Source organism: Brachyistius frenatus, unplaced genomic scaffold (assembly GCF_029030835.1).
Source record: "Brachyistius frenatus isolate BFR_SWC_R1_liver_20210118 unplaced genomic scaffold, ASM2903083v1 Contig_15, whole genome shotgun sequence".
Taxonomy (NCBI): Eukaryota; Metazoa; Chordata; class Actinopteri; family Embiotocidae; genus Brachyistius; species Brachyistius frenatus.
Genome location: NW_027210614.1, coordinates 4,184,611 through 4,211,970, shown reverse-complemented (window position 1 = coordinate 4,211,970; position 27,360 = coordinate 4,184,611). Strand labels below are relative to the sequence as shown.

The 27,360-nt window shown below is 37.5% G+C and overlaps 1 protein-coding gene across 1 annotated transcript in view; it reads left to right on the top strand.

The window, feature by feature from the left end:
- The window catches only part of csmd1a (CUB and Sushi multiple domains 1a), a 389,222-nt gene that overhangs the window by 321,396 nt on the left and 40,466 nt on the right, over positions 1-27,360 (top strand). The window contains exons 40-55 of the mRNA XM_069693686.1: positions 609-727; positions 1,279-1,348; positions 2,164-2,280; positions 2,888-3,097; positions 4,963-5,151; positions 5,622-5,799; positions 10,907-11,052; positions 12,588-12,668; positions 15,379-15,492; positions 17,686-17,802; positions 18,152-18,223; positions 19,428-19,574; positions 23,493-23,681; positions 23,802-23,987; positions 24,445-24,642; positions 26,250-26,423. Of these exons, the coding sequence (XP_069549787.1) occupies positions 609-727; positions 1,279-1,348; positions 2,164-2,280; positions 2,888-3,097; positions 4,963-5,151; positions 5,622-5,799; positions 10,907-11,052; positions 12,588-12,668; positions 15,379-15,492; positions 17,686-17,802; positions 18,152-18,223; positions 19,428-19,574; positions 23,493-23,681; positions 23,802-23,987; positions 24,445-24,642; positions 26,250-26,423 (2,307 nt within the window). The remainder of the gene's footprint in view (positions 1-608; positions 728-1,278; positions 1,349-2,163; positions 2,281-2,887; positions 3,098-4,962; positions 5,152-5,621; positions 5,800-10,906; positions 11,053-12,587; positions 12,669-15,378; positions 15,493-17,685; positions 17,803-18,151; positions 18,224-19,427; positions 19,575-23,492; positions 23,682-23,801; positions 23,988-24,444; positions 24,643-26,249; positions 26,424-27,360) is intronic.

Sequence of the window (27,360 nt, the reverse complement as noted above, 5' to 3'; positions counted from 1 at the left end):
TATTCTGTTGGGAATACATAACCAAAGTCATCGTGTTACCTTCACATATTTTTTAAGTACATTTCAGAAGCCGCTGTCACTGCTGATGATGTACACACTTTTTTATTGTACGAGCTGTCAATTCAGAAATGAGCTCAAATTAATCAAAATATTGTGATGTTCTCTTATGTGTTTGAAACTTAAATGTACTATGGGATGCAAACAGTTGCTGAGTACAGAAATTAAGTAAACTGGTGTGTTTTCTGCAATGGTGTCTTGTAAAGAATTGTCTGTAGTGAAAGGTCACGTATAGGTAAAGTACAGTAAAAAAAAAAAGTAAGGGAAAAAACAGAGGAGGGAAATGTTTCCATTGTTATTTTAGTGCAGAATGAATTAACTTTAGTTTACAATGATAAATTAGATTTTAAAAAAAGGTAAAGATAGAAAACGGGGTATAGTTATTTAGATGATCATGCCAAATTTCCTTTTTAATGTGCTCAAGTCATTTGTCAGAAATGTTTGCAAAGACAAATTATAATGAATGCATCATAATAACAAGAGTGACATTGTCCATCGTTGTCTTGCTTTTATTTTATTGTTCATTCTTCCTTTTGTTGTTGCTGTTGTAGCTGTTGGTCTTACCACTTGTCCAGAACCGATGATCCCAGCCAATGGCATTAAAACAGGAGACAGATATATGGTCAATGAGGTGGTGGCATTCACATGTGAACCTGGGTACACATTACAGGTAATGAACACACACAAACTGACCTTTAAACAAAACTGGGTCCAAAACTAGAATATGGCTGAACTGTGTAAGAAATGTCAGAGGGATTTTAATTTGAAATGAAAACATAAAGTTGCAGCAAACAAATGTATTAATATATTAACACATGGTTCTACCTACTGGTAATAAGCCTCTGGTTTTTAATGTTGTTGTTGGTATCAATTCAACTGAAACATCAACATGTTTTTTATTAGAAGTAGATTAAATATGAAATATTGAATAGCAAAATGTGTGCACATATGCAAACTAGTGTCTGCAACTATTAGCAAGCATACTACAAAATGCAATTTCCACATTGGCTGTGTTTTTACTTGATTTGAATACACACCAAAATGATTGCCATGTGATTAGATGTCTCAGAATATGTTGATATTGCATCTTATTCTTACACTTTTAGTTTTTATTATCTAAATAGGAAACCAAATGCACTTTACTGATGAATTTGTACCAGCATTCCTTACAGTGTCTTTTTTTTTTTTCTTGAATGTAATCCACTGTATTCTCACTGGCAGGGCCACTCTCACATTTCCTGCATGCCTGGGACTGTGCGACGGTGGAATTACCCACCACCTCTTTGCATAGGTAGCACACACACACACAAACACACTGCATTTTGAACTAAATTGTGTCATCACTTCGGTCGGAGAGAAAATACTGTGTCCTGTATACACGTGATTCTTATTTGACATATTGTCCTCTGATGTATGTGGCAGCTGAAGAGTTTGAAATGACACTGCATCCACTCACAGTAACATACAACCGAAAAGTTAATGGAATATTAATTCTTCATGAAATGAATTAATAGAATTTGAGAGAAATGTAGTTCTTAACTGTGTATTAATTGGTAGATTTTATGTTGTGAGCCAAGAATCAGATTTGTTGAAGTAAGACACTTTTTGACTGACTTATGTGATCCATAAGATCAATATGTCTGCTGTTTACAAACAGAACTCTGTACTGAGAGCCGAGGCTTCCTAACATCTGCCATAGTGTGAAGTAACCTTGATTCCATTGATGTTTGTGTTTAGGCCTGAATAATTCAGTTCGTGGTGAAAGATTTCGGAAGCCAGTTCCAGTTAAACTCAACCTTGACATGTCAGGACTAACTAAACTCATTGCTGCCACATACCCTATTCAGTATTCAAATCCAACAAAACCTGTTTAAGTTAGAGACACCTGGATCGACCCATTTATGTTCAAATCTGTCAATAGAAGAGGGATGCCATAACGGGGTGCTGTAATATTCAAAAAGTATTTATCACCAGTGGTACTGTAGGATTTACATAAATTCAGCTTACGTGGTCTTTATATGCTTTAACTTTTTTCTGTGGAAGTGATGATCTCTGCTGTACGTCGTGCATGTGTTAACACTGTGTTTGCTGTGCTTGTTCTGTCAGCTCGTTGTGGAGGGGTGCTGTCTGAGATGAGTGGTGTCATCCTTAGTCCAGGTTTCCCTGGCAACTACCCCGGCAACCTGGACTGCACCTGGCAAGTCACCTTGCCAGCTGGATATGGTGAGTATTATGGGATGGAAGAGCATTCCTAAAAATAAGGTGTCACGTTCTGTACATCTGTTGGCTTAGTTGGGAAACATAGACCTTTTTTTTGCACAAAATCTGCAGCACATTCACCACATGTTTAATTGGGGGCTGACGCATGGTGTATGCTGCTAATTGACTATCGTAACCGACACAGTTAATATAATTTTGTGCACAGGCATGTATTTCCAGAAATACGACAATAGTTTACTCAAATTAAATTAAAAGTAGATTCTATAAAGCTCTAGAGATCTACAAAAGCAGCAGTTGTATTTTTGGTGAATGTTATCAAAATTTAGGATCAATAGTATAAAAGTTTCAAATGAAAAATTGCCATACAAATATTTATTAACATCTGGAATAATGTAAACACATTGCGCTCTGTGCATTCAGCAATCCATGATGTTGTTGTATGCTCTAGAAGGAATGTAAAATGTAGGCTCTATTGTTTTTCCCAGACATTTTAGGTCACCCATTGGGTCCTGTTTGGTATTTAAACCCCCAATGCTATAATGCTTATATATTGTTATCATGTCTTGTATATGTTCTTTCACCATGTGTCTATATCATTTTTTTATTGTAGGAGCCCATATTCAATTCCTAAACTTCTCTTCAGAAGACAACCATGACTTCTTAGAAGTGAGGGCTGGACCACAGCACAGTTCTGCTCTTATTGGTCAGTTTACTGGCTCACAGATCCCACCGCCTCTGCTGAGCACTACCCATCTGACGATCATCCACTTCTACAGTGACCACTCAGAGAACAGGCCGGGGTTTAAACTGACCTATCAGGGTGAGTTCACGTTTGTTTTTTGTATAATTAAGTTTTGTTTTTTTAGACAACTACAACCACAAAAGGCAACAAACGTATCAGGTATTACTGCAGGCTTTTCCAGTTGAAAGCAGTCCCTAACGGGACATTGAGAGAACAGACCTGTATTAAAATTAAGCCCACAGTTTAGTGTCTCCAGATTTGGGTTAGGGAACACAATAGTTGCCTAAATGATTGAGGGGAAGAAATGGTGTCCTCGAATGCTCATAATAAATTAACATCCCCAACCTTCTGGCCAAATTACAAAGCCTTTCCAACTCCAAAAGTGAAGGCTAGGATGAAAAATCGTATTGCTATGAGGTTTTGAGCTTTGATCCATGGATGAGTCATGCTAAAGGCTTAAACAACTTTATGGCTTTTCTCTCATCATTAAAAGAGATGGATTGTTAGTAAGCCCCTGTGAGAGACTGGCAACTTGTCCAGCAGGCTTTACTTGTAGCCCTAAGTGCTTCACTTCAAAGACACTAGAGATGCACTGTGGACCAGCATAACTAGAACAAGGCTTGCTCACTTAAACATAGACGAACTCCCATTCACGTGCACGTAGTGAGTTTTGAAATGGAAAGTCCCCGAGCTCTGCAGTCCTTGTCACGGTCCTCCTAGTTTCTGCTGAGGATATGAACATGCTTGTCCATGTGAAGTTTCACTATACGCCCTATTTTTCATAGGCGACAGCAAAGTTCTTTGGTGGGAGAATTCAATATACTCGGAGGTTCTCGGTACCACCTTCAACTGGGGTGCACTGTTTCACTCCTACACCACTCGGCGTCACATACAAGTTCAGGTTTTGTACTCAGGCCCTCGGAGCTTTACAGCCCAATTGTCTGAATCATTACATGCACATCCACAAAACCTAAGATATTTAAGTGCTTAACACTAAAACACAATAGATAAGTTTCCAACATAAAGGCATTTCAACCCAAATACCGTTCATAAAAGCTCTAATTCCAGGTTAATAGTTAATAGTTAAATGGTAAATGGTCAACTTGTATAGTGTCTTTTTTACCTTTGATCTCAAAGTGGTTTACATTTTGCCTCCCATTCACACACCAACATCAGCAGAGGTGCCATGCAAACTGCTTACCTGCCATCAGGAGCAACTTAGGGTTTAGTTTCTTGCCAAGGACACTTTGGCATGTGGACAGGAGGACCCGGGGATTAAACCGCCAACCTTATGATTAGTGTGCCACTAGTTCTTACCTTTTAGATTGTGCTACTACCAGTATAGACTGTCTCTGAGACTTATTTGCACAATCTATACCATTGATGCTGTCGAGTGCTGAAGACATTGTCAGCACTTACAGTAATGAGTGCTTGTTTTTTTGCTGTTGAGTGCTGCCTCGCTATCCTTCTGTAACAACTCCAATATCAACCTCTGCTCTCTGTCAATAGCACATTTACCGGAGGGTCTTGACTTGCCATCACACTCATGCAGAGTGAGATGTGCCCCAAAATAGATCTGTGCTACTGTCATTTCCTCAAGCAGGTACTGGCATACCATGTATACATGTGCCAGGTAACTGTGTCCCTATGCCACTTCAGGTACATACTGTAAGCCGTACAGAGAAAACGGGTTTGAGTACAATAAATCCCAGTTGCTATTTTGTAGATCCATTCTGTGACTTGGGAAGCAGGCATAGGTCTACTAAGTTAGCCTACACATTAGAATACAGAGGAACAACATTGTTGTCATTTATCTGTGTGTAACTGTTTGCCTGCCTGTATGTAGTTTATTTATATTTCTTTATGCCTACAAATCTGGAAAAATAAAATTCCGTCTGTAATATTTTCACACCAGCAGTCATTGCTCTCATCTCTGTCTTTAGCCTATCAACTTCAAAACTGCCAGGATCCCTCTCCTTTCCTGAACGGTGACATCATCAACAGTGACTACAGTGCAGGCCAATCAGTCACTTTTCAGTGCTACCCCGGTTATGTTTTGATTGGACACACAGTTCTAACATGCCTTCATGGCACTAACCGGAAGTGGAACCACCCATTTCCACGCTGTGAGGGTAAGAACGACTCATGACTTCTTGCCATAATGATATTTTGCAAAATGTTAATGTCTGTTGATTACTTGTAATGTATGTACCATAATACAAATAAAGATGTAATAAAATTTTACATTTCATAGTTTAGTCAGTTTATTTTGTGTTGTGTTTTTACCGAACAACCCTCAAGGGCCAACTATAATTTATAATCTAGACATTTAGTAAATGTTTTTATCCTGATTGAATTGAAGTAAATTGAATTTAATCGTTTCCCGGTATTCATCATTTACTTATATATCATTTGCAAAATCATTCCTCTTACTACGTCCACTACTGCTGCTCTTGCATCTACTTCTCGAATAACAAGAATAATAATTGTATTCCTCACTGTCTGCAGTTCAACAATCATTCTTGTCTTCTTCCAGGATTAGCTTGTTAGAAGAAAGAGAACAATTTGCAAATAGATAATTTTGTGTCTCTGTGTTTTACAGCTCCATGTGGCTATAATGTTACAGCTGAAAATGGGACCATCTATTCACCTCAGTACCCCAATGAATACCCCAACTCCCAAGACTGCAGCTGGCTCATCGCTGTTCCCCATGGACATGGAGTTTATATCAACTTTACCTTATTGCAGACGGAGCCTGTCACTGATTACATTGCTGTCTGGTAAGTCTGGGTGCACTTGAGCATGCATCACACTCACACAGACACACATAATTTATGTACAGAAATGCATAAGTGTATTTTTAATGCATCATGCATGCAGTGATTTCATCATTGATGGGTGAGTATTGAATGTACTCACATCCTGTCTCCACTCTGCACACAAATAAGCAGATAAAGGAGTTGTATCAAGTTTTACTTTGATTACATATTCATCTGTTTGGGTCTGTCTCCCACACATTCTCAAACAGACTTTTTTGGATATATTTTAGTGGTAGAACCCTTATCCCGGGAATTGATTGCTTTTGTATTCATGTTATATTTTACCTCATATGTGTCAATATGTTTCAGTTGTTTATGACTTTACAGGGAGACAGACAACACCACCTGGATCTGTATATCACATGGTTGATAAACAGGGACCACAGCTCCATAGACTAGTAATACATACAACCATATATACTCTGAGCTATGCATACACAGAGTCTCCTGCAGTAATAATGGGATTCAGTGTGGAGGTAAGAGTGTAATACAGGCAGTGTAAGAGTAATGCATTTACAATGGGACCACTGACCAATTCAATCTAACTCAGTGCCATGGCCTTACGCAGACCCAGAGATGGCTCGGGAACTCTGGAAGTAATGATGAGATTCAGTGGGGAGTGGGAAATGTAATGAAAGGAGTGGCAGAGCTGTGTTCACGAATCCAACTAGACTCAGCTGAGGCTGACAAGTTTGGGTCAGTCTAAGATACATTTCTTAGCTAATGGTCTTACTGTGCATCATGTTTCCTGCCAAAAATAATATTGAACAGTGAAATTATTGGGAAGAAAATTTGGATCAAGAAAATTTTGAGCTGTCAAGGTTTGGTGTAATTTTGGTATAAGATAGACATATGTGGTGTTTGGGAGAGGTCAGGCTTTAATTTTCAGGCTCAAGAGTCAAGCTCTTGGGAGCTGGCAGCTGAAATGCAGCTGGGGGGAAAGTAATACATTCACAGTCAGTGACTACTCGCTTTCAATCTCACCAGCCGGCAGAACCACGGATTTAGCTATGGAGAGGCATGGTATTGAGTTATTTTGTAGCTGCAAATTGATTTTGGTGATTCATATGTTTTTGGAACATTTCATAGGGTAAAATTTTTTTTATAAAATCATATTTATAGTTTGTAGGGTACCAAAAGAACTCTTTAATGCAAGATTTGTTCATACATGATAGCTCAATACAGCTATATCTCAAACACATGAATACATTTGGAAGTGGCTAGGGGCTGACACTGAAGGGAGGAGTGCTTTTCTCAGACCCAGTGGGATACCATGTACCTTCCAGGGTCTGAGACAGATTTAGAGAGGCTGATCCAAAGATGTACTTTAACTGCATTATATCCATGTAAATAGATTCTACTTGGCATTAACAATTGCCATTTCTCCTGGAAAGAATTCCTGCTTTATATTCCCTTTAACTTTTTGACCTGGCCAAACAGAAACAAATATGCTTTTTATGTGGAAAGTATGAGCAATGTGACAGGTACTTTGGGTTTACAGTGAATTAATGACCAACATCCTATTATTAGACACACAGGCCTCCTGAAACTTTTTTAATGATGGAGTTTGTATTTGGAATACTTTTAATTATATGCATCAGCAGCGAACTGTTAACAAAGCATGATAACTGACATTATCTAATTGAACTCATAAGAGCATTAGATTGGGGCCACCACTTTTGTCATGATTTGGGTATCTGACTGTTTGGATTTTCGAGTTCAGTTGCACCGAAAGGGGGACGAGACACAGTCCGCCCTGTATGAGCTGCTGGGTTAATAAGAAATTGATTGGGAGCATAATTTAAATTTAATATGAAACTTTTAATGGTCAACTTTAAGAGTTCAATCCTACAATGAGTCATACTGAATCAGACAAAGCAAGCCTGCTATTGATTAAAAAAAAAAAAAAAAATGCATTTACATTGGAAAGCTGTTAGCCAAGGGTTTTATTTTTCAGATACTGTGAAGTGGTTACAGCAGTTACATTGTTTCATGTGTGCTAAAAATGGCAATTAATTAACTTGCAGTAATTTACATTGCTTTGGTTCAGGCTGAGAAATACATTTCCACAAATACTATCAGTGAGAGCTGACTCTGACAATTACCAATTACATTAAACAAGTCAGTGAGGTAACTATTACGCACTGTGGAGCCTATACTTTCAGTTTTCTGAGCATTTGTTTGTACTGACTGCTCTCGGAGCTGATTTCCTTTTTCACCAGCCTGCTTCTGTTTTGGCTTCTCAGTAATCAAACCTGTGAGGGATGTCTTTTTAATGTGCGCTACCTTATCCTGTACACACCATATCTCAGCAATGTGTCTTCTCGTCTCTGCCGAGTGTACCCCAGGGGTTTATGTGACAGCAGCTGTGTCCAGATGTCAGGGACTGAAGCCAATATTTTCCTGTGGTCTTCCACCAGTTGTGTTTGGCTCTTTGCCCAATACCAATGAACTGTTGCTAACAGTGGGCGATGAATCTAACATCAGGGCAACACAGTAGTTTATCATGCTTTGTACTCACTAAATCAAATGCAGTATTTATTTTGTCAAAATCTTCTTTCTGATTTTTTTTTTTTTTTACATGGTGTACCAAAGATGCATTGCTTCTCAGTAATTTGAGAGCAATGAAAGGCAAACATGAACATACAAACCTGTTTCCAAAGCATATATTTTTCATAAGCAATACAATTTCTCAGTTTAAACCTTTGATATGTTGTCTTTGGTCTATTTTCAATTAAATATGGGTTTACATGATTTGCAAATCATTGCATTCTGTTTTGTATTGACATGTTACACAGGGTGTTAACTTTTTTGGAAATGGGTTTGCACATTGCATTGCAAGTCCTTGGTGTGCCTATATCAATGTATATAGTTCACTGTCAGTGATTGGCAAGGGATTGTTTCACTGTTGTTATATATACTGCATATATATTGTTTATTCTTTGTTCTATTTTGTTTGTGTAAGTTGCAATAAGCTGGAGTCAAGCTTTTGGTATGCATTCACAAAGGCACAATAATTTTATTTATTTATTTATTTTTCATCATTAACAATATTTTTTTGTCCCTTTGGTGCTTAATGTAATATTTAATCTGTTCTTGTACTGGATTGTTGGGGGGGAAATCAGTGCAAAAGTGATCAATAATTTAAAGAGATTGTTTATATTATTCAGTGTGAAAAAGTTACATAGTCATACAAGCCCAGAAAATTAGAGCACTCAACTCTTATTGAGCCTTTCAGAACATAAAAAGTTAATACTTAAGATATATCACAATATTTGAATTGACAAAGTCATATTTATATCTTTTCTTTGTATCATTTTATCAAGGTACTGTAATTTCTAACTCTTGTGGCATTTCTAAATCTACAGCATAAAGATATCAGTTTAAGGGTTTTGTTGTTGTTGTGGTCGTGGCAAAGAGTCCTCTGCTTTCACTGAAAGGGGAAGAAAAAAAATAAGTGATTAATTGGGTGGTGAATCATGTCAGTCCCTATCACTCTGTTAATGTATTCCTCCCAATCGTGCCTTATTCTCAGCTCCACTGTGCCCGTGTCAATCACCTGTAGTAGACGGACAGATGAAATAAATAGAAAGTGATAAATTCTAATAAATCAAACTTATTTTTAATCTTCATTTCCCGAGGCGAGGCTTATTTAGAATGTGTTGGAGAGCATATCATTCACTATTCCTGACCATGTCATCTCTTCAAGTGTTGCTGGTGTGTTATTCACACGAGCAGCTTTTTTTGCTCACAAGATGAGATAAAATGTTATGGTTTGACGGTACTTTTGATGGTACTGATTTCATGTTCGGAGAAAGGTTAAATGTTAACAGTTTGTAACCTGGCTTTCACAGGTGCACATTTGTACTTCAGCAAGGGAAAGGTCACATTGCTCTTGGGTATGTGTATTTTTTAGTAAGTAAAAATAGAGCTACAAAATTCTAACTCAGTTATGCTTTAAATGACCCAGATAACACATTTTGATCCTCCAAATGAGCTCCAACACCTTCAGAAGACCTTGAATTATTGAGGAGCCAAGAGATCCCAGGCACTCTTCATGAATTAAAATTTTAAAACCCTTGTTTAATCTAATGGCATGTTCATTAAAAACCTAAAACTGGGCATTTAGGAACGTTACAAAATGCAACCTTTCAACAACATTTAATATTTAATGAGTGAAGTTAAGCCTTTAATTTGTGGGCTTTGTTCAATAAACTGGTTTGATACAAGTGAAAAAAAACAAAGAAAAGAAAAAACATTCTTTCTAACATTTCAAGCACGTGGAATTACCAGATATCAGTTATATCTTATTAACAGCAGCTGCTGTTGGTTTCTCTTTAACACAAGCCGCAACTAGTAAATCATAAAAGGTTCATACTAATCCCAACCCTTGGTCCTCCACTGGAGCTGTGGCAAACCCATGTACTAACACTGTGTTGATATTCGTCTCCAGGCAGCAATTTGTTGTTATTTTTTTGTTATGACTTTGATGGTCAAATCCCACCTGCATGTAACCATTTAAGTTTTTCCATCACTAGTATGGATTTTTATTACAATAAATCTACAGAGGTGGTTTTGGAGGAAACAGCAGATTTATAATAAAATATATTTTATTTATTTATATTTATAAATATATTTTTCTAAATGCATAATTTCTACACAGAATAGGTGAAGAACATCAGTTAAATTTTTTTTATTGGAGGTTAAACTTCAGTCCACAATGCAGGATTGTTCCATAGTTACCCTCAGGTTACCAATGGCAGAGTGATGTAACTTGCTAATTAATTCTTAAACATAATATGTTTATGTATAATGTACTGTTTGGTGTAGCCTAAATGCAACATGAAATTGTTATTCAGAAAACAATGTCTTTTTTTTGTATGTTATGTTAATGTTGCCTTTTGCACTGTATTTTTCTAGCACAGTGTCTGATCTCTTATCTCTCTTTCCATTCTACACATAAAGAATACAATTGTATTAGTATGCTTCCTCTCTCCATCCCTATTAATAGTTTTGATGTATCCTGCTTGCAGTTCAAGCATCAACTGGTGTCTCTGTCTCTATTTAGGGACGGCCACGATACCTCCAGCCCTCAGCTGGGAGTCTTCAGTGGCAATACAGCCTTAGAGTCGGCCTACAGTACCAGCCCGAAAGTCCTGATCCGCTTTCATTCTGACTTTTCAACTGGAGGGTTCTTCATTCTCAACTTCCATGGTAACATAATGCAAAAGAGCAGTTACTCTTTTTTATATTTTGAAATGCCATCTGCATTTTTAAATGACTGAGTTTGGTGTTTTAGGAATTGATTTAGGAACTTGTGTAATCTTCGTATAACCAGCAAATAGTTACAAGAGACGAGGTCAGAGGCCTCTAAAGAGTAAAAGAGGAACTGAGCTAGATAGTAAGGTGTCTAGCTTTTCTTCTTTCACATTTTTACGTTTCAGCTTCCATTACTCCTTTTTCACTATTTTTAAGAGAAGTTCATCTCTCTGAACAGGTCTCTCTCATGATGTTTTTACTTCAACAGGAAAGACTTTTTCTGGGTGCACTCAGAAGTGTAGCTTTTGTTTGTGGGACTCCACTTTTTATTTATTTTTTAATCATACAGCACTAGTAACAAAGGATGCAACTCTACATCTTGCTCTTCAAGGTGTACGCTGCTGTCTGGCTGTTTTGGGGGGAAACATACAAACTATCTGAATCTCCTGGTTTAATTAAAGGTTTAGGATATTATTGAAATGCTGCCTCACTCGATCAGTTTCCTCAGGTGAAAATATGCTTTTGTTTATGGAACCAGTGAATCATTATTTAAAATGAGGGCAGATCATCCACATTTAAAAACACCAGTTCTAATTTTTTTCACTAATATACAGTAGGAAGCAAGACTTCCAACTCAATATGTTGGTAGAGAAAAAATGGTTTAAACTCAAATCTTTCTCTTATTATTGTGTTCTTATGTTTATTATTCAGATTACTGAGAAACATTTCTTGGAGTGTCAAACCACTTCAAGCTGTTCTAAGGTTCATACAGAGTTTGACACTGTTGTTCATGTGTAAATTAAATCATGTGCAGACAGAGCACCATATGTGAGATTTTATCTTCATTTTTCCTTTCTGAAATTACGATTATTGCATTCTCTCTTTTTTTTTCATTACTTGTATGGACATTAATAGGCTACTACCCTGTCTTTTTAGCTGTCAGACTAACATATGTTCAGTTGAATTATGTTACCCAGAGATCAATCATATTATAGATTCAAAATGTTCTTTTAAATTTAAAGATGAACATGTACACAACACTTAAAGCCCTAGTTCTGGTTCAGTGAACAGTGGCCAGCCTTTACAGTTCAGAGCAGCTGGGACCTTCTGAGGAACAAAGTAACCTTATGCCAAAGTCATATCAGCTTTTACACCATTATGCAAGCATGACTTTACCTGAAGAACTGCCTGGATATTTTAAATAATAAAATCACAAATCACATCCAATGTCCCTCGGCCCACATGGATGTGATTTCCAAAGGAGCAGCTGCCATGCTTGTTTTTGATTACTGTTTGTCAGTGAACTCCCTTGTGATGGCAAAATGTGAAGCAACATCTTTCTTTATAGAATATAATTGTGTATTTTATGTATTGTGATAGCAATCACAATCTCAACCCCCCTACAAATGTAGAAATTCAACAGTGCTTAATTGTATTCCTAAAAAAAAAGGTGCCTCAACGCAAAAACTTTTTTTTCCCCCTCTCTCCAGCATGCCGTCTGAATAAATGCCCTCATCCCCCTGTTGTGGAGAATGCAGAGGTGATCTATGAAGATGAAGACTTCCAGATAGGTAGTAATGCTGATTAATAATCATTACTTTTGATATTACGACAGAATAACCTACAAGATGTTTTATTGATACACACATGACAAATTTGGCTAATTTATTGAGATTTTTTTAACGATATTGTTTAAACCTTATCTAATGTGGTACATCTTAAGAACAAAATGACAAACTACCTGATAATGGTTCTAGTAGGTAATTATTATTCTGATTGATTACTCATTAATGGGCCACATTACATTTCAATTACATGACCTAAATATAACAGGGTAATGGTAGTCTGTTTATTTTTATTTTGCTTCATTGGTGACACTGAGCCACTTGTTAATATAATCTATTCAATGTACCTCTGTGGGTGCACAGATGTGTATCTGTGTCCTTGGTGCAAAGAAAGAAAACAACAATGGATTCCCAAAAGAAATGTATCTAATGCAAAACATTTTATAATTCTTGGTATACTTTCTCTTTATAATCACTCTGGTAAAATTACACTGGACTATTAACCCTCATTAAGACTTTGATACACTGCAGTCTCATTCTCTGCTTCATACACACTTCTGTTAACACTATGAATTTCAAGTTTTGATTCATTGGTAAATGGAATGTTTTTCCATCGTGAAATGATCACTGTGAAATGCTGGTATGTTCCAGCCTACCTGAAGCGGTTGGCCTCATTTCCCCACCCTAAAAGATGTTTAGAGATGGTACTCGTTGTCTGTGTCCACAACGAGCCAACCCTCTTTTGACATTTGGTGTGCTGATTGGATTCTTGACTTTTTTATCTAGAAAATTCCGTGTCTGTGAAGAAGTTGCTTTTCTGTCTCTCAGTGAGTTTGATGTATTGATCTTCTGATGCTCACTTCTGGCCTCCCTGATTATGCATTGAATACAACTCAAGCCAATTTGACATTTGTTACAGATTTAACATTAACAATAGGCCACATTTTTTTTAATTTGTTTGTTGACTTATAGTGCTGAATCTTCCATATTTATTTTACATGTCACAACTTCTTATGTTTTTAAATCCTAAAACATTGTGATTATTTCCAGGTTTACATAGATATGACAGATTTGCAATGTTGTCCCAAAATTTTGACCCTGCATATTCTCCAAAGGTTTTCATGAACATCCATTTTGATAGTGATTGCTTATCAAGTTTTCCATTTTCCCTTTGCCCTATTTTGTGCAAAGCAGCAAACTCTTGGTGACCTTTTAGATCTCCAAGGCTATAATTTATAATTTTGAAAAAAAAAAAAAAAAAAAAAAAAAAGAAGCAGACATTTCATAAAACCTCAGCAAAATCAATTTACCCTTCAATTGGTATTCAGAGCCTAGTCGCCTCTGGCAAAATATGTAATCATTTCTCTGTGGAAAACTTATTTTGAAATGTCAACTTTTGATAAATTCAGAAAAGTTTGTGGATTTTTTTAATTATTTTTTTTCAAAGGGATTTTTTGTTTTAGACCTATTGAAACCCATTGACAGGGTATTAGTTTCATTCCAGGATCACGGAAGACTTCATCAGCATTTATATTCAGGTTAACAGAGTGGCATCACACACTATTCCTAACAGGATGCCGACAGTTACTACAGTTGTCCAGAGAGTGATAGTCCCTCTCCAATATACTGTATGAGGGTGATGTCATCTCCCACTTGCACTAAACAACAGTAGCATCAGGCCTGAGCCCAATCTCTGTGACAGTGTAAAGACCAATGTGAGCAATCATATGTACAAATCTTAAACCCCACAGAATGTTTGAGTGCAGGTGAATTTTACATTCACAAAACCTGCCAGAATGAAGTAGCTCAGACACAGCAATATCTTTGTTATTAATCCAATAGCTTGATTTGAACAAGCTCAAGGAAAGACAACATTTTCTGGTTTGTTCTGTTCAGCAATTCTATCCTTTTTGCTCCATGCTTTGAGTCACTATATGTTTTCTGGACAAAGTTTGAAGCATGAGTCACATCTTCCTGAGGTGGGAGATCTCCACCCCTTTTAAGATCCTCGCAAACTGTATACCCCTTCGAATTCAGCAATAGAGGAGAAGTAAAGTTGAATTGAAACTCTCTACTTACAAAATAAAAATCCTAAAAGGCTCTTTTTTTTCATGTCAAGAGTTTTTCATGTCTATCTTTATAAATTATACAATATTTGGAGAGTTATTGGTTGGTAAAATTGCTGCTCCAGTTCTCCTCTGCTTAATTGTTGAAAAGAGATCCTCTCTGAGCAGCAATCAGATGAAACAGATGGGGACACAATTCAAAGTCTTCATTTTAATGCAAAAATTTACTCAGTTCAGGCAAAGACAATTTTCGGCGGTTCTTCCAACATTTGTTTATTTTTTTTGTAAACAAAACAAAACATGAAGCTCTGTTATTCTATGAATTGTTCTACAAAGAAATATGGAACAAAAAAACCTGAGGATGAACAACTCAAAACCTTAATCTGAAAATATTTAACTTGGCGGCCATAATCGCAAAAGTAAAGGGAGGAGAAAATTCATTCTGAACATAACATAACATGGAACAAGTGCTTTTTGGAGGGTTTAAAGCTGTGTATGTTTTATTTTTATTTTAATGGTGAGTTTAATATAATATGGCTTTGAGGTTTTAGCTTGTACAGTCATCAAGACTATGTTGCGCAGTTCTGATTGGTAAACGTACGATGACGAGGACTTAACAGATGTTTTGTTCTTTTCTTTTCCTGTGTTAGGTGATATTGTGAAGTATCGCTGTTCACCTGGATACACGCTGGTTGGAAAGTCAGAGCTCATGTGTAAACTTAACTCCCATTTGCTCTTTGAAGCCCCGCCCCCAACATGTGAAGGTAAGACCATGTTCAGTCCCGCTCCTGAACAATATACAGCACACAGTGTGTAGAGTATTGACGTGTGACAAATCAGATGAATGACCCTGAATTCCCAAAAGTATTTAGGTTTTGATTTATCAAAGTCAAACGTCAAACAGCCACAGGATAAGAAGTAGCAGGATGAGTAATATTAGTATTGATTAATTTTTCAGTTTTAGTTTATTACTATTTGTCAGAACCAATATACATATTCAAGACAATGGATTAAAGGGGACATCCAACAAGCAAAGTATTTTGTGGCGTACCACTGAGCCAGTGTAAACAATTGTATGATCTATTATCACTAAGTTGAACAAAATAAGAATTATTAGAATCAGAGAGATCCATACTAGAAGAGACATATTGCTCCACCAAATTATGCATCAACATTTACATACGTAAGAACTGTTGTTATTACTGTGATTATTGCATTTTCCACAAACACACAAAACCCAGCTGTACATTGTCACTCAACATCGTTCTCAGAGGGTTGCCATGTGGGGAAATGTAGGAAGCCCCTAACTAAAATACATTGAGGCACACAGCATTCTAAAAAATATATTAAAACTATTTTTAACTTTGAAAAGAAAACACCAGAATTTGAAGATACGGCCCTCCTCCTGGAGATCTCTGTCCTTCAGACTTCAGGCCTCTCACATCAGACAAGCACAGGCATTTCAAGCAATACGGTTTCCTGCCCAGCCCACCTGACTCTAAACAAGCAGCTGCACTCTGCTTTGTCTCCAGATAGGCAGCACATGGCAGATGTGTTGGTTGGTTGTTGGACCCCTCCGTGCAAAGGGGGGGGCACGACCTCCGATGTTGCCTGGTACTGTTGTCACCCCTGTCGCTGTCGCGACTAGTGGAGACCTGCAGTTGCCCTTGCGAGATGGGCATTGCAGTCAAAAACACTCCCAGTCTGAGCCTTGCCCCCGACCAGATTACCCTTTGTCCTCGACCAGCACCTCTTAAGTGGCACACTCTCAGGGGTCTGCTTTGAGGGCTATAAGATTTTGTGTTGGGCTGTGCCGGTGGGGGGTTCCCATCTGATGACACCCAGAACCTCAGCACGCTGCAGCGGCTTGCCCCAAGTCACTCTCTACACGCCTCAGATAGAGGAGAGTTCAACTACAGGGTCCATTGTTGCTGATGCTGCAGTAAAAACTTTCCCAACAGGATTTCCATCATGGAGGGAGAGTGCATCTACATTTGTAGAGCAGCCTCTCTCTTAGGTGACCGGTGACTGGTCCCAAATCTCTGTCAAATGCTAGATTTTTTTTTAAAGATTGAATGTGGACACAAGAGCAGGGTTCTCTCAGACCACTTCAATAACTGTATGCTAAAGGATTATAGAATTTTTGCCCTATGACGTCAGAAATTTTGAAAAAAAAAAAAGAAGAAAAACCCTGCTTAACCCCGCTTTAAAGCCCTTCCTCCCCCCCAAAAAAACAGGGGAGAGGCATAAAACTGTTTGACCCTGTTAGTACCTATGCTGTCAATTATTGTCAAACAGTTTGTACTGTGTATTGAGGCTGAAAATGTTGGATAGAACCCAATGTTGAACCTTTTCAACAAATTTCCTCATCTAATTAATCATATGTGAAATGTGTTCACTCAGTGGCACAACAGTTCAGTGTAGCAAGCATGTGGCTTGTTTAAATTTTAAGAGTAAAGAGAACTCAGGAAAATAGAATATTATTCTCAATTCTGAGAAGTGCTTGAAGTGGCTCCTGGTATTTCTATGAGACAAATGAATATTGATTTGAATTGCTCTTGTTGAGAAAATTACTTTTTTTTCCCCTTCTACAGCTGAGTTTTGAAGAGATGCTCAGCCTTCACCCTCATGTGGAATGAACAGAATTTCCTTTCCATTATAAAGCAGAAGAAAAAGAAGTCAGCACTCTTATGAGAAGAAATGGCAGAAATGTGCTCCCCCAAACAACCTAGAGTTTAGCTCCTTTTTGTGTTAGATCCTATTACCTAAACAGTCGTCATACAGAAAAACTGGGAAAGGCTTCCCGTGTTTTAAGTTTTTTGTGAGTTCAAAAAAATGACATGTCTACTGAGAAGGGAAGTGGGTAGGCAGGCAAGAATTGAGGCTAGTAACACAAATATTGTACCAAAAATAGCGTTTGAAAACTTTCACTGGCTTTTGTGGTGTTACCCCTCTAGCCCAGTGTCCAGCCAATGAGGAGCGGTTTTCGTCATCAGGAGTGATACTCAGCCCTGGGTTTCCTGGCAACTATCCAAACAGCCAGACCTGCTCCTGGCTGCTACGTATGATTTCAGGTACAGTGTGTGAAATGCTGTCTTGATATGGGGTTATACAGTATGTGACAAAGTGACTTAATGAGGTGTGTGTGTGTGTGTGTGTAGATACATATTTGCATATAGTGTTAGTGTGTTTGTCTATGTGTGAGACCCATACAGTGTGAGAAACTGTATAGGTCATATAATAATATAGTGAGTACAGCTGTGTGTAAAATGTAACATGTCAAAGTAATGCTTGCAAGACTGTAGTCATATATATGTACATATAGCTGTATATTCATAAACATTTGTGCATATGTCCCTGAAATATATTGCGTGTTACAGTTTCTTTCTATGTGGTTGTGAATAATTTGCTCTTGTTTCCCAGGTTTCATCATCAATATCTATGTAGAGATGTTCCACAGTGAGAAGCAATTTGATGAGCTGGAGATTTTTGATGGTATGTGACACTTGCATCCTATTTGTTACACCTACACACACTCATATGCATTCACACACATATCCCCCACACAGCTTGAATTCATGTTTGCTTATGAAAAGTACCAACAGTTAATAAGATACACAACACTTAAAACTAATTTGTGCTGTTGGGAATTTACCCCCCAGGACTTCCAAGTAGGTTGTGTACCAGTAAATTTGAAAGCGTACAGATTAGATTGTTTGTGTACATCTGTTTGTAATTTAACTTTCTTCCTCTTTATTAATTGGTTTTCATTTACATTGTATATTAGTGACTTTATATAACTTTCTCAAACTTTAAGGGGTAAATTCATTGAGTGATAACTATCAATGTTTTATTTGGGTTTTTGCCTGAATTAAAACATCAAATTATTTCGATTATGTTGCCCGTTCATTGTGGCCACAAGCCAATAAACACACCAACAAAATATACTTTAGTTAAAAATGTTTGTTTTGATTTGTATTGGAATTCACACGCAAGGTGACCATATATACAGCTAATACGTGTATCCCACTCAACTCTGTCTATATGTATTTATTTTTTCTGGTCCTAAACACACTCTCGCTGCCTTTGATGTTGCCGGCAGCCGTGGCACCATCGTTGAGTAGGCGGTTGTGACTGGGGTTGTTTCTGATTTATTGTTGTAAGGAACAAAGTGTCAATAGGTGCTTGTAAATGTTTATGCAAACTATTTGAAGAAAACTTTTAAATAAATGGTACTTTGCTATATGAAAAAAAAAAGATCTTTTAAAAAGTTCACAGACAACTGGTGAATCTTTCTAAGATGAAACTTACTTGAAGTTGGATTCACTGCTTTGTTAAGCAGACATTAGCACATGTGGAGGGTTATGGTTTATAAACATTATGCTCCTGTCAGAGTGCATGCACAAAAAGTAATTTCGGGGCACTTAGCAACTTAATGACACTCTCACCCTCATGTGCCTCATATCTCAGAAACAATAAAACACATTCTGAATGTGGCATATTGTTCATCTCTGCCTCAAATTAGGTTAATGTTCTTCTGGAAGATTCAACACATACATAAGCAGTAATCTTTGTCTTATTTTAGCCCTGTCTTGGCCAAGTTTCTCCTCAACAGCCATACAGACCTTTAAAAATTACAATGCATTGCATTATTGTGTATACACAGAAACTCTGAACACTCATTCATTTGTTTCACTAGGATCCTCTGGACAAAGCCCTCTGCTAGTCGCTCTGAGCGGTAACCACTCGTCTCAGCTGAACTTCACATCTAAGACAAACCAGCTCTATCTGCGATGGTCCACTGATCACGCAACCAACAAGAGAGGATTCAAGATCCGATACTCGGGTACATTCAATATCTGACTTTCTTTTCTTGTCATTCTTTTCAACATCCTAAAATGTCCGTAGAATCAAATATCATGCCTCTACAGTGTGTTTGATAAAGCATATGATACAAGTGTCTCGTGGCCAATTTGCCAGTTTCATTTGTTGTGTGTTTTGGATAATAGATTTTTGGATATGATTGGAAACAAATGTCACTGCTTGTGCATCACTTGTATGTCAAGGAGAACTCCTACAATATAAGATTTAACGCATAGATTGCGACCACATCAGAAGGATTGACATCTGTCTCCGCTGATTTATCTCTGCTTTCACACGCAGTAAAATGGAAATATATGCATCCTGCTTTGTTGAACAATATTGGACTGCTGTTGGCTCAACTCATTTTCTTTATATATTGTTCTGTCTATTGGGTTGATGTTTAGATTATTTTAATTTATTCCCCTGGTGGTTGCATGTGTTATTGCAGTTAGCTTGAGCAGTAGAAGTCTTATTTTCATTCATTGGCCGATAGGGTCACATGATGTGGCCAGAGCAATGATTCCAGTGCACAGCAGAGGTGAGGGATCACATGTGGGCAGCTAATCCTCTGCCTTTCTTACCAAAATATCATGTGTGCTGAATTGTACTGCTTATTGAATGTTTACATGGAACTTTAACATAAAGAGGGACGTTTTTATGGAGCTAGTATTTTTTAGCATCTAAGTTAAGGTAAAGCATTGTGATGACTCAGCAAAAATGTTAATTATCAAGCCATGCCTTGTTTGTTGAAAAGGAAGGTAATTTAGCACAGTGTTTTATTCTGTGTGGTACATCAGAAAAGATATGCAATTTTATTTTGACATACATACTGATTGAGTGATTTATTTTTGTCCTTATTTCAGTTTTACAAAAAAGATTGTTGTACATGAGAAGAGGAAAACAAACAGTAAACGTTCACTCAACTTTACTTCTTCGTCTGACTCTCTATACAACAGTATGTTCGCTATCTGTCGAAGTGTGGTCTGACACCTACTCTGAGGACAGAATATATATATATAATGCCTTTTTAATGGAAATAATGCATCGAGGGTGTACGTGGGTGAGCAAGGATCATTAAAAAAAAATGTTTATGTTGAATTCATCGGGTTTTTAAGAGCAATAGAGTTAGTAACTCCAGTTTCTTCATTTGTGACCGATTGAGTGAATTATATTTGCAGTTTCTTGCAAACACTGTCGTGGTTTGTTAGCTTTGTTAGATTTGTGTTGTGTTGTTTTGTAGCAGCCCTTTAATCATGGGTCTGAACTTGTTCAGAACTTATTGAAGATGACCAATCTGAGTCACAGAAAAGGCCATTGACACAGACTCTGATCCTGTTTGAACATGAAATAAGTCAGTTACTAGTTCAGTCTATTGGCTCTGTATACAGAAAAAAATGTGTAATATATTTTAGTGTGTGGGTTATATCAGAACAATGGCCTCAAGTAATAGGATTGTCTTTTCCCCATGGTTTTGTATTGTCGTGACAACTGCAGCTCTACAGGGCACAGAAATGTATAGTTGACATTTTTGATTTCACTACACACTTTTAGAAGTATTGGACAAATGTGTTTGTGTGGAGGGTATTAAGCAGCTTACACTGTGATGATGCCTGCAACATTTTTGCTGTCATTCTTTACATTCCCAGTGCTTGGTTGAGCTGTGAAATAACCTCGTGCCATTGTTCTTACTTTCCTGATCGCTGTGTTAGCCTCATCAAGTTTGTACATGCTTCATGGTGATTTACTTTTTCTGTCTCTCTCTGTTTTGTTGGTGCAGTTTTTGCTGCTTGAGTGCATATGGGGAGCACTTTGATCAGGCTGTAAAGAAGTATGGGAGTTATTAAGTTTTAAGAGGATATCAGCGATGATAGCAGTATAAATAATGCTTTGCTCAGCATATCTTTACAGCAAATGGGAGACCAAAGCTATTTTATTTTTTCACAATACATTTAAGGTGTTTAATTTGTCAGCTAAAACTATTACAAATGGAACCAAAGTCAGAGTATACAGCAACGTTTATGTGTAAGGGAGATGTTGGTGGTGGCTGTCACTGATGGTTATACTAAGTTTGCAACGTAACAAATGTGAAAGCAGTAACGATAATTATGAATTAAGGCATTTAAGATGACTCTTCAATAATATAGTATGCATTTCGTAGTAGATTATATCCAGGTCATGTACAATAGTTGTTTGTTTCTGAGACTAATGCAAGTATTGGTGCACTATTAGTGGTTGGACAATTCAGTAGGCCAGAGCATTCAGATGAAGCTGCACATCATTGTAGAGGGGCCAGCCACTGTAGTTCAACCTGAGTAGATGCAATGTCAATACACAGTAAACCCAGGTCAAGCTGCTGTGAGTGTCTGCTCTGTGCTTGGTCAGAGGTAGGCCTCAAGAGAATTGTGTGGAAAGATTTTCTGATATGAAGAGTAGTTATTTGTAAGACTTGTGGAGCTGGATATAGTAACTAGGAATGATGGCTGACCTCCTGAGGGGGCTGTGGCGTTCAGATGAAACTGCCTATCAAGCCAGGGGTCCAGCCAATGTTTGCCCAGTGAAAGCAGATTTAGGTTTGCTGAAGCTATACAGAATATCTACTCTCTGCTTGGAATAGAGTAGGATTCAAAGCCATCTTAAAGCTACGTTAGGTTCGGGCTAGAGAATGGTTTTACCTGTCAGAGGGCTCTGTAGATTTACAATAGCATAGCCAGATACCCATCATAGGGCCTAATTATCATTTAACCTGGCTTCCACAGGAATGCTCACCAAACTCTTGGTAGATTTGTGTTCACTGACAATTGATCAGCTGACAATTGTCTTGTAATTTTTTTATAATCTCTGAAAGTAACAGAAAGTAGCAGAAGACCTGACACTTTATACTCAAACCATCACCACATTATCCCAAATGTATTAACTTTCATTGCCATTTCTGATAGAGATATGGTAGATTGTAAGAGCACATATGATACTGCGAGGTGTCTCAATACCGTGTGTCATTCTTTATCTCTGCTTTGTCCATGATGCTGCAGCTGAGGGATAAAGGCACAGTTCATTCTGTCGTATCCTGACTAGCCAGATTATCCTGTCTACTTCTGCACAATTCAGACTTTTTCAATGTATTGTTTGACAGGAACTTCTCCCTTTCTGAATTTCCCACTGGGGTTCAAAAACATTCAAATTTATATGTTTCTCGCAGAAAGGAAGAGAAGCAATTTCAACTCTCTACAGTCCACAAATTGCCTATGCAATTCAGCATTAAACAACAACTTATCTTGTGATATGGGAGCACAAAGATAAAATCTCCAAAAATAGTTCATGTCCCTTTATTCAAGTTATAAACATATTGCAGTAACGAAATGAAGGACTTTGCCTCGATCCCCTAACTGAACATTTCTGCAGCAACAGAATGATCATGATAGACAGAAGTGCTTTGATAAGATATAAAATAGTGATTCAGATAGAACAAATTGGTAGAGCAGAAAAAAAGTGAACAAGAGAGGTTGTATGACTCACTGGGGAGAGGAAGATTTAAGATGCTTCCAGGAGAGCAAGGTTTATGGATGAAAATGGAAAATACATAGTGACTTTGTTGTCCTGAGTGGAGGGAGTGTCATCTCACCAATGTAAAACCAAAAGGGAGAAGAGCCAAGATTGGATAAAGCAGTGACCACATCGGCCAGGGAAGGGAGAGCCAAGTGGCTCATAGTAGCCCATTTATTTAAAGTGCCCTTTGACTGTAGCATTACTGCCATTATGTTTCCACTAAAAACAAGAAGCTAGAAAAATAGATTATTTTTAGCATTAGATTGTTTTGTTGTTGTTGTTGTTGTTGTTGTAAACTGATAAAACAGCGTAAAACTTATTTCATTTTTCTTCCTCTGTCTGTCTTCGCCGTCACCAGCTGCCTATTGTAGCATTAATGATCCTCCGGTGAATGGGGGCGTGGTCAACCGGACCAAACTCCGTCCAGGTAGCAGGCTTCAGTTCTTTTGTAACCCTGGTTACCGCCTGGTGGGCTCAAGCAATGCCACCTGCAGGCTGGACTCCAATGGGCTTTTCCAGTGGGACACACAACCACCTTTGTGTCAAGGTAAAATTTTAAACACATTGGTCTTCACCTAAGCAGTGTTGAAAAATGTTGACACCGATCAAAGACATGACGTTTGAGAGGATTCCCTCCACAACGCCGCTCTCTTTGTGATGTTGGCAGCTGTCTCCTGTGGAATACCTCAGTCGCCGGGCAACGGCAGCTTCCATGTTTACCAGTATACTGTTGGCAGCCAGGTCACCTACCAGTGTAACCATGGTTACCACCTTGACCCTGGTGTTCCAGTGACAGCCATGTGTTTGGAGGACGGCAGCTGGAGTAATGTTGCCTCAGTCCCCAGATGTCTGCGTAAGTGTTTTAAACTATTATTTACGGGCGGTCTAATTGTTCATTACCCTTATAAAGGGTTGAAAGGTAGGGTATTATTAATTAGATCATTTATTTATTAATAATGAAATGCATTGCATGTGGAGGACATTTAAGTCAACACACTAAAGAGATGGAATTAAACAAAATATGAGTAATGCATGTTAGTAATACATAAAATAATTTAAAAAAAATCAGGTTGTCCCTCTACAATGTACACATTATATATATGGCTAAATAAAAAAAACAGATTTGATTCTTATGATGTGAAATGTTGATCAACAGTTGAAGATTTGCCTTCTAATCACATTACCTATAGTATATAGAGTATGATGCGTTATTATGTTCTGTAATATTATGATTATATTATAGGTTATAGAGACTAATGTGTTATTCAGTTCTGTTATTAAATTCAATTTGACTCCATTTTATTTTCCAGCGGTCCACTGCCCCAGCATAGAGGGCACCTTGTCAGATCACATGACCTACCGCCTGCTCTCTGGTAGGCTGGGAGAGTTTGGCTCCATGGTGATGCTTGAATGCTCAACAGGGTACTATTTGGGGGTGGGGCATAGGACTCTTCGCTGCCTCGGCAACGGCACCTGGGAGGGGTCAGATGACCCCGCTACTTGTAAGAGTAAGTATTGATACACACATGGACACCATTATGATTGAAGAAATAACTGCTGCTACTGTCATAATTATTTTTGCTGGAAATCCTCTGACCCCTGTCACCTCTCAACAAAATAATAAAACTCCACTGTGATAGGATATTTTGTGGGCTGATTCACCTACCCATGACACTTTCAGTGACACTGAACTTTATTCCTGAGTCTGAACACTCATAGATCTATAGGTATATAGATCTATGAGTATAGGTATGATTTTATTGTGAGAGATTCCTTTTAAACTGAGTTGGTACACTGAATTAATCTATATATAGTACATACCCACATATATTCACATACTGTACATTAATATCTTCGCACTCCTTTGTACTCTATACTGCACAGATCATCTCTAATTTCTTGTATTATGTTAGTGCCTGAATCACAACTTTCACAGGTGGAAAAGAGAAGCCATTTCAACCAAGGGATAAAAAAAGAAGCTTTGTACACTCAAACAGACACACACACTGATACAGGCGACACATGCACACAAAAAGACTATCAAAAGAATTAAACTGCATTGCAGTGGCTGCCAAAATCTGTCTGGAATTAGCAATCAAAACAGTATAACCCTGTACACCCTGGCACAAACAAAACAGCTGGAAAAGTTGGAAAAGTTGCTGTTGTAACAGAGTTAGCTTCTTCTGTGCCAATATGGCCTGTGCTTTTTACTCGGTTTGAGTGGAAGCATCGATGTGCATAATACTGGCTGCCACAAGTCTAGTATATTTGATAGAAGGGAAGGGACAGCTTGAGAGGGCGCTGCTTTCTGTGTGATTATGTGAGGGTGTGTGTGCATGTTTACCCATTTCCCTCCCTAATTCTTCCTTTAAATGAATTACCAGGGGTATATGTGTTTCCGAACGCTTTAGGATATTAACCACTGCACACTGTCTTGGGACTGTGATAACTGTTTTAAACAGAATGCTGCCAGTCCTCTTAAATGTGGGATATATGTCGGCAGTAGTGAAAGAGTATTACTGTGCAATGTGCCTCTGCTGCTTATTTCATAAAGAGAAGTTGAGAGAAAACATTGTGACTTTGAAAATTTTCCAATACGCTACAGAATTTCTTAGTGTTGCATAATATATGACACGCCAATGAAAAAGTGAAATATGTACACTTGAGAAGTTTTTAAAAAATAATTAAAAATTGAAATCTATTTCACATCAGGCCAGTGGTTTTAAAACTTTATTCAGCTGCATTTTCAATTCATTTCTTGATCCAGTATTTGGGCTGACCTACCTAACACTGCAGGATTTGGCTTTGTAACAGAAGTGTCTATTCTTCAAGCTGGCCAGCAATTTGAAAATAGTGTCTCCACGGATATTAAGGAAAAAACCTCCTCAATCTTCTCACTTAAAACTAATTCAGCCAGGTGTTGTATTGTAAAACAAAAAATTCAGTATGACAGTCATGTAGTGTTTTATTTATCTTATTAAACATTGACTTGTCAACATAACCCTACTTTGTATCCAGACATTTTAAAATGTAACAGTAACAGCTGCACCATTATGTCATGTATTGTTTCATTTCTAATGTCTTTCTGTAACAATATATTTATGTGATTCTTCAGTAATCTCCTGTGGGGAACTTCCTTCTCCACCCTTTGGTACCAAACTTGGGACATTGACGACATTCGGGGCAACTGCCATCCTTATGTGTAACCACGGTTACACGCTGGTGGGGTCACATGTCAGGGAGTGTGGAGCTAACGGGCTGTGGAGCGGTGCAGAGACTAGGTGTCTAGGTAAGTTAAATATGATTGGCTGTACAGTACATTGTAATGTGACCTGTCCAGGTCATTTCAGCACAAAAGTGAACAATCTGATCAATGATGGAAATATATTCAACAGGTGGAACAGTATGACTCATTAGAAGAAAGGACACGTTTATTGGGAATGAAATGTAGATGTCAGAGTAAAATCAAAAGCTTAGACTCACCTCATCGTGCATTAATGATCTCTTGTATAATTTTTTGCATTTCAGTTAAAAAAATCGAATCGGGTTACAACCGACTATTAACAGTCAGATGGGCTGTATTTTCAACTTTATATCATGAAGCAAATCATTCCATTTGTCTCCCCTAGGCAGTGGTATCGCTATACTCTGCACAACTGTTGTAGATGTGTGAAGGACTTGAGTAAAGGACTTTTTGCCAGGACTTAATTTTTCTATTGAAATGTGTGAATGCATATATTTTCAACTTTATTAACACATTGGGTTTCCACTACAGTAATTCAGCTGTGTTGCAAGAATAAGAAGTCTGATGCAGGATGCACATTTTATGTGAATGTGCAAGTTTTATGAGACTGTGATGCTATAATGGGTAAACAACATACATTTGAACTTTTGAAATGTGGGTTTTATGTGGTTAAATGCATGTTATTTGAACTCTTGATAATATATACTTAATACAAATATATATAATATATATTATTATTATATATATTATTATATAGATATAGATAATTTATACATACATTATTGAAATAATTGCCAATAGTAGGGATCAACAGTAATTTAACAATAATCTCTGATGAATTTGCAAAATTATCAGTGTTCTTGATATATCTTTTAAAGCATTAATTAAAAAGCATATCAAATTATTGGAGAAAAAAAAACCTCTGGCCATAACATTAAAAATACAGATAAATAAAGATAGATAGATAGATAGATAGATAGAT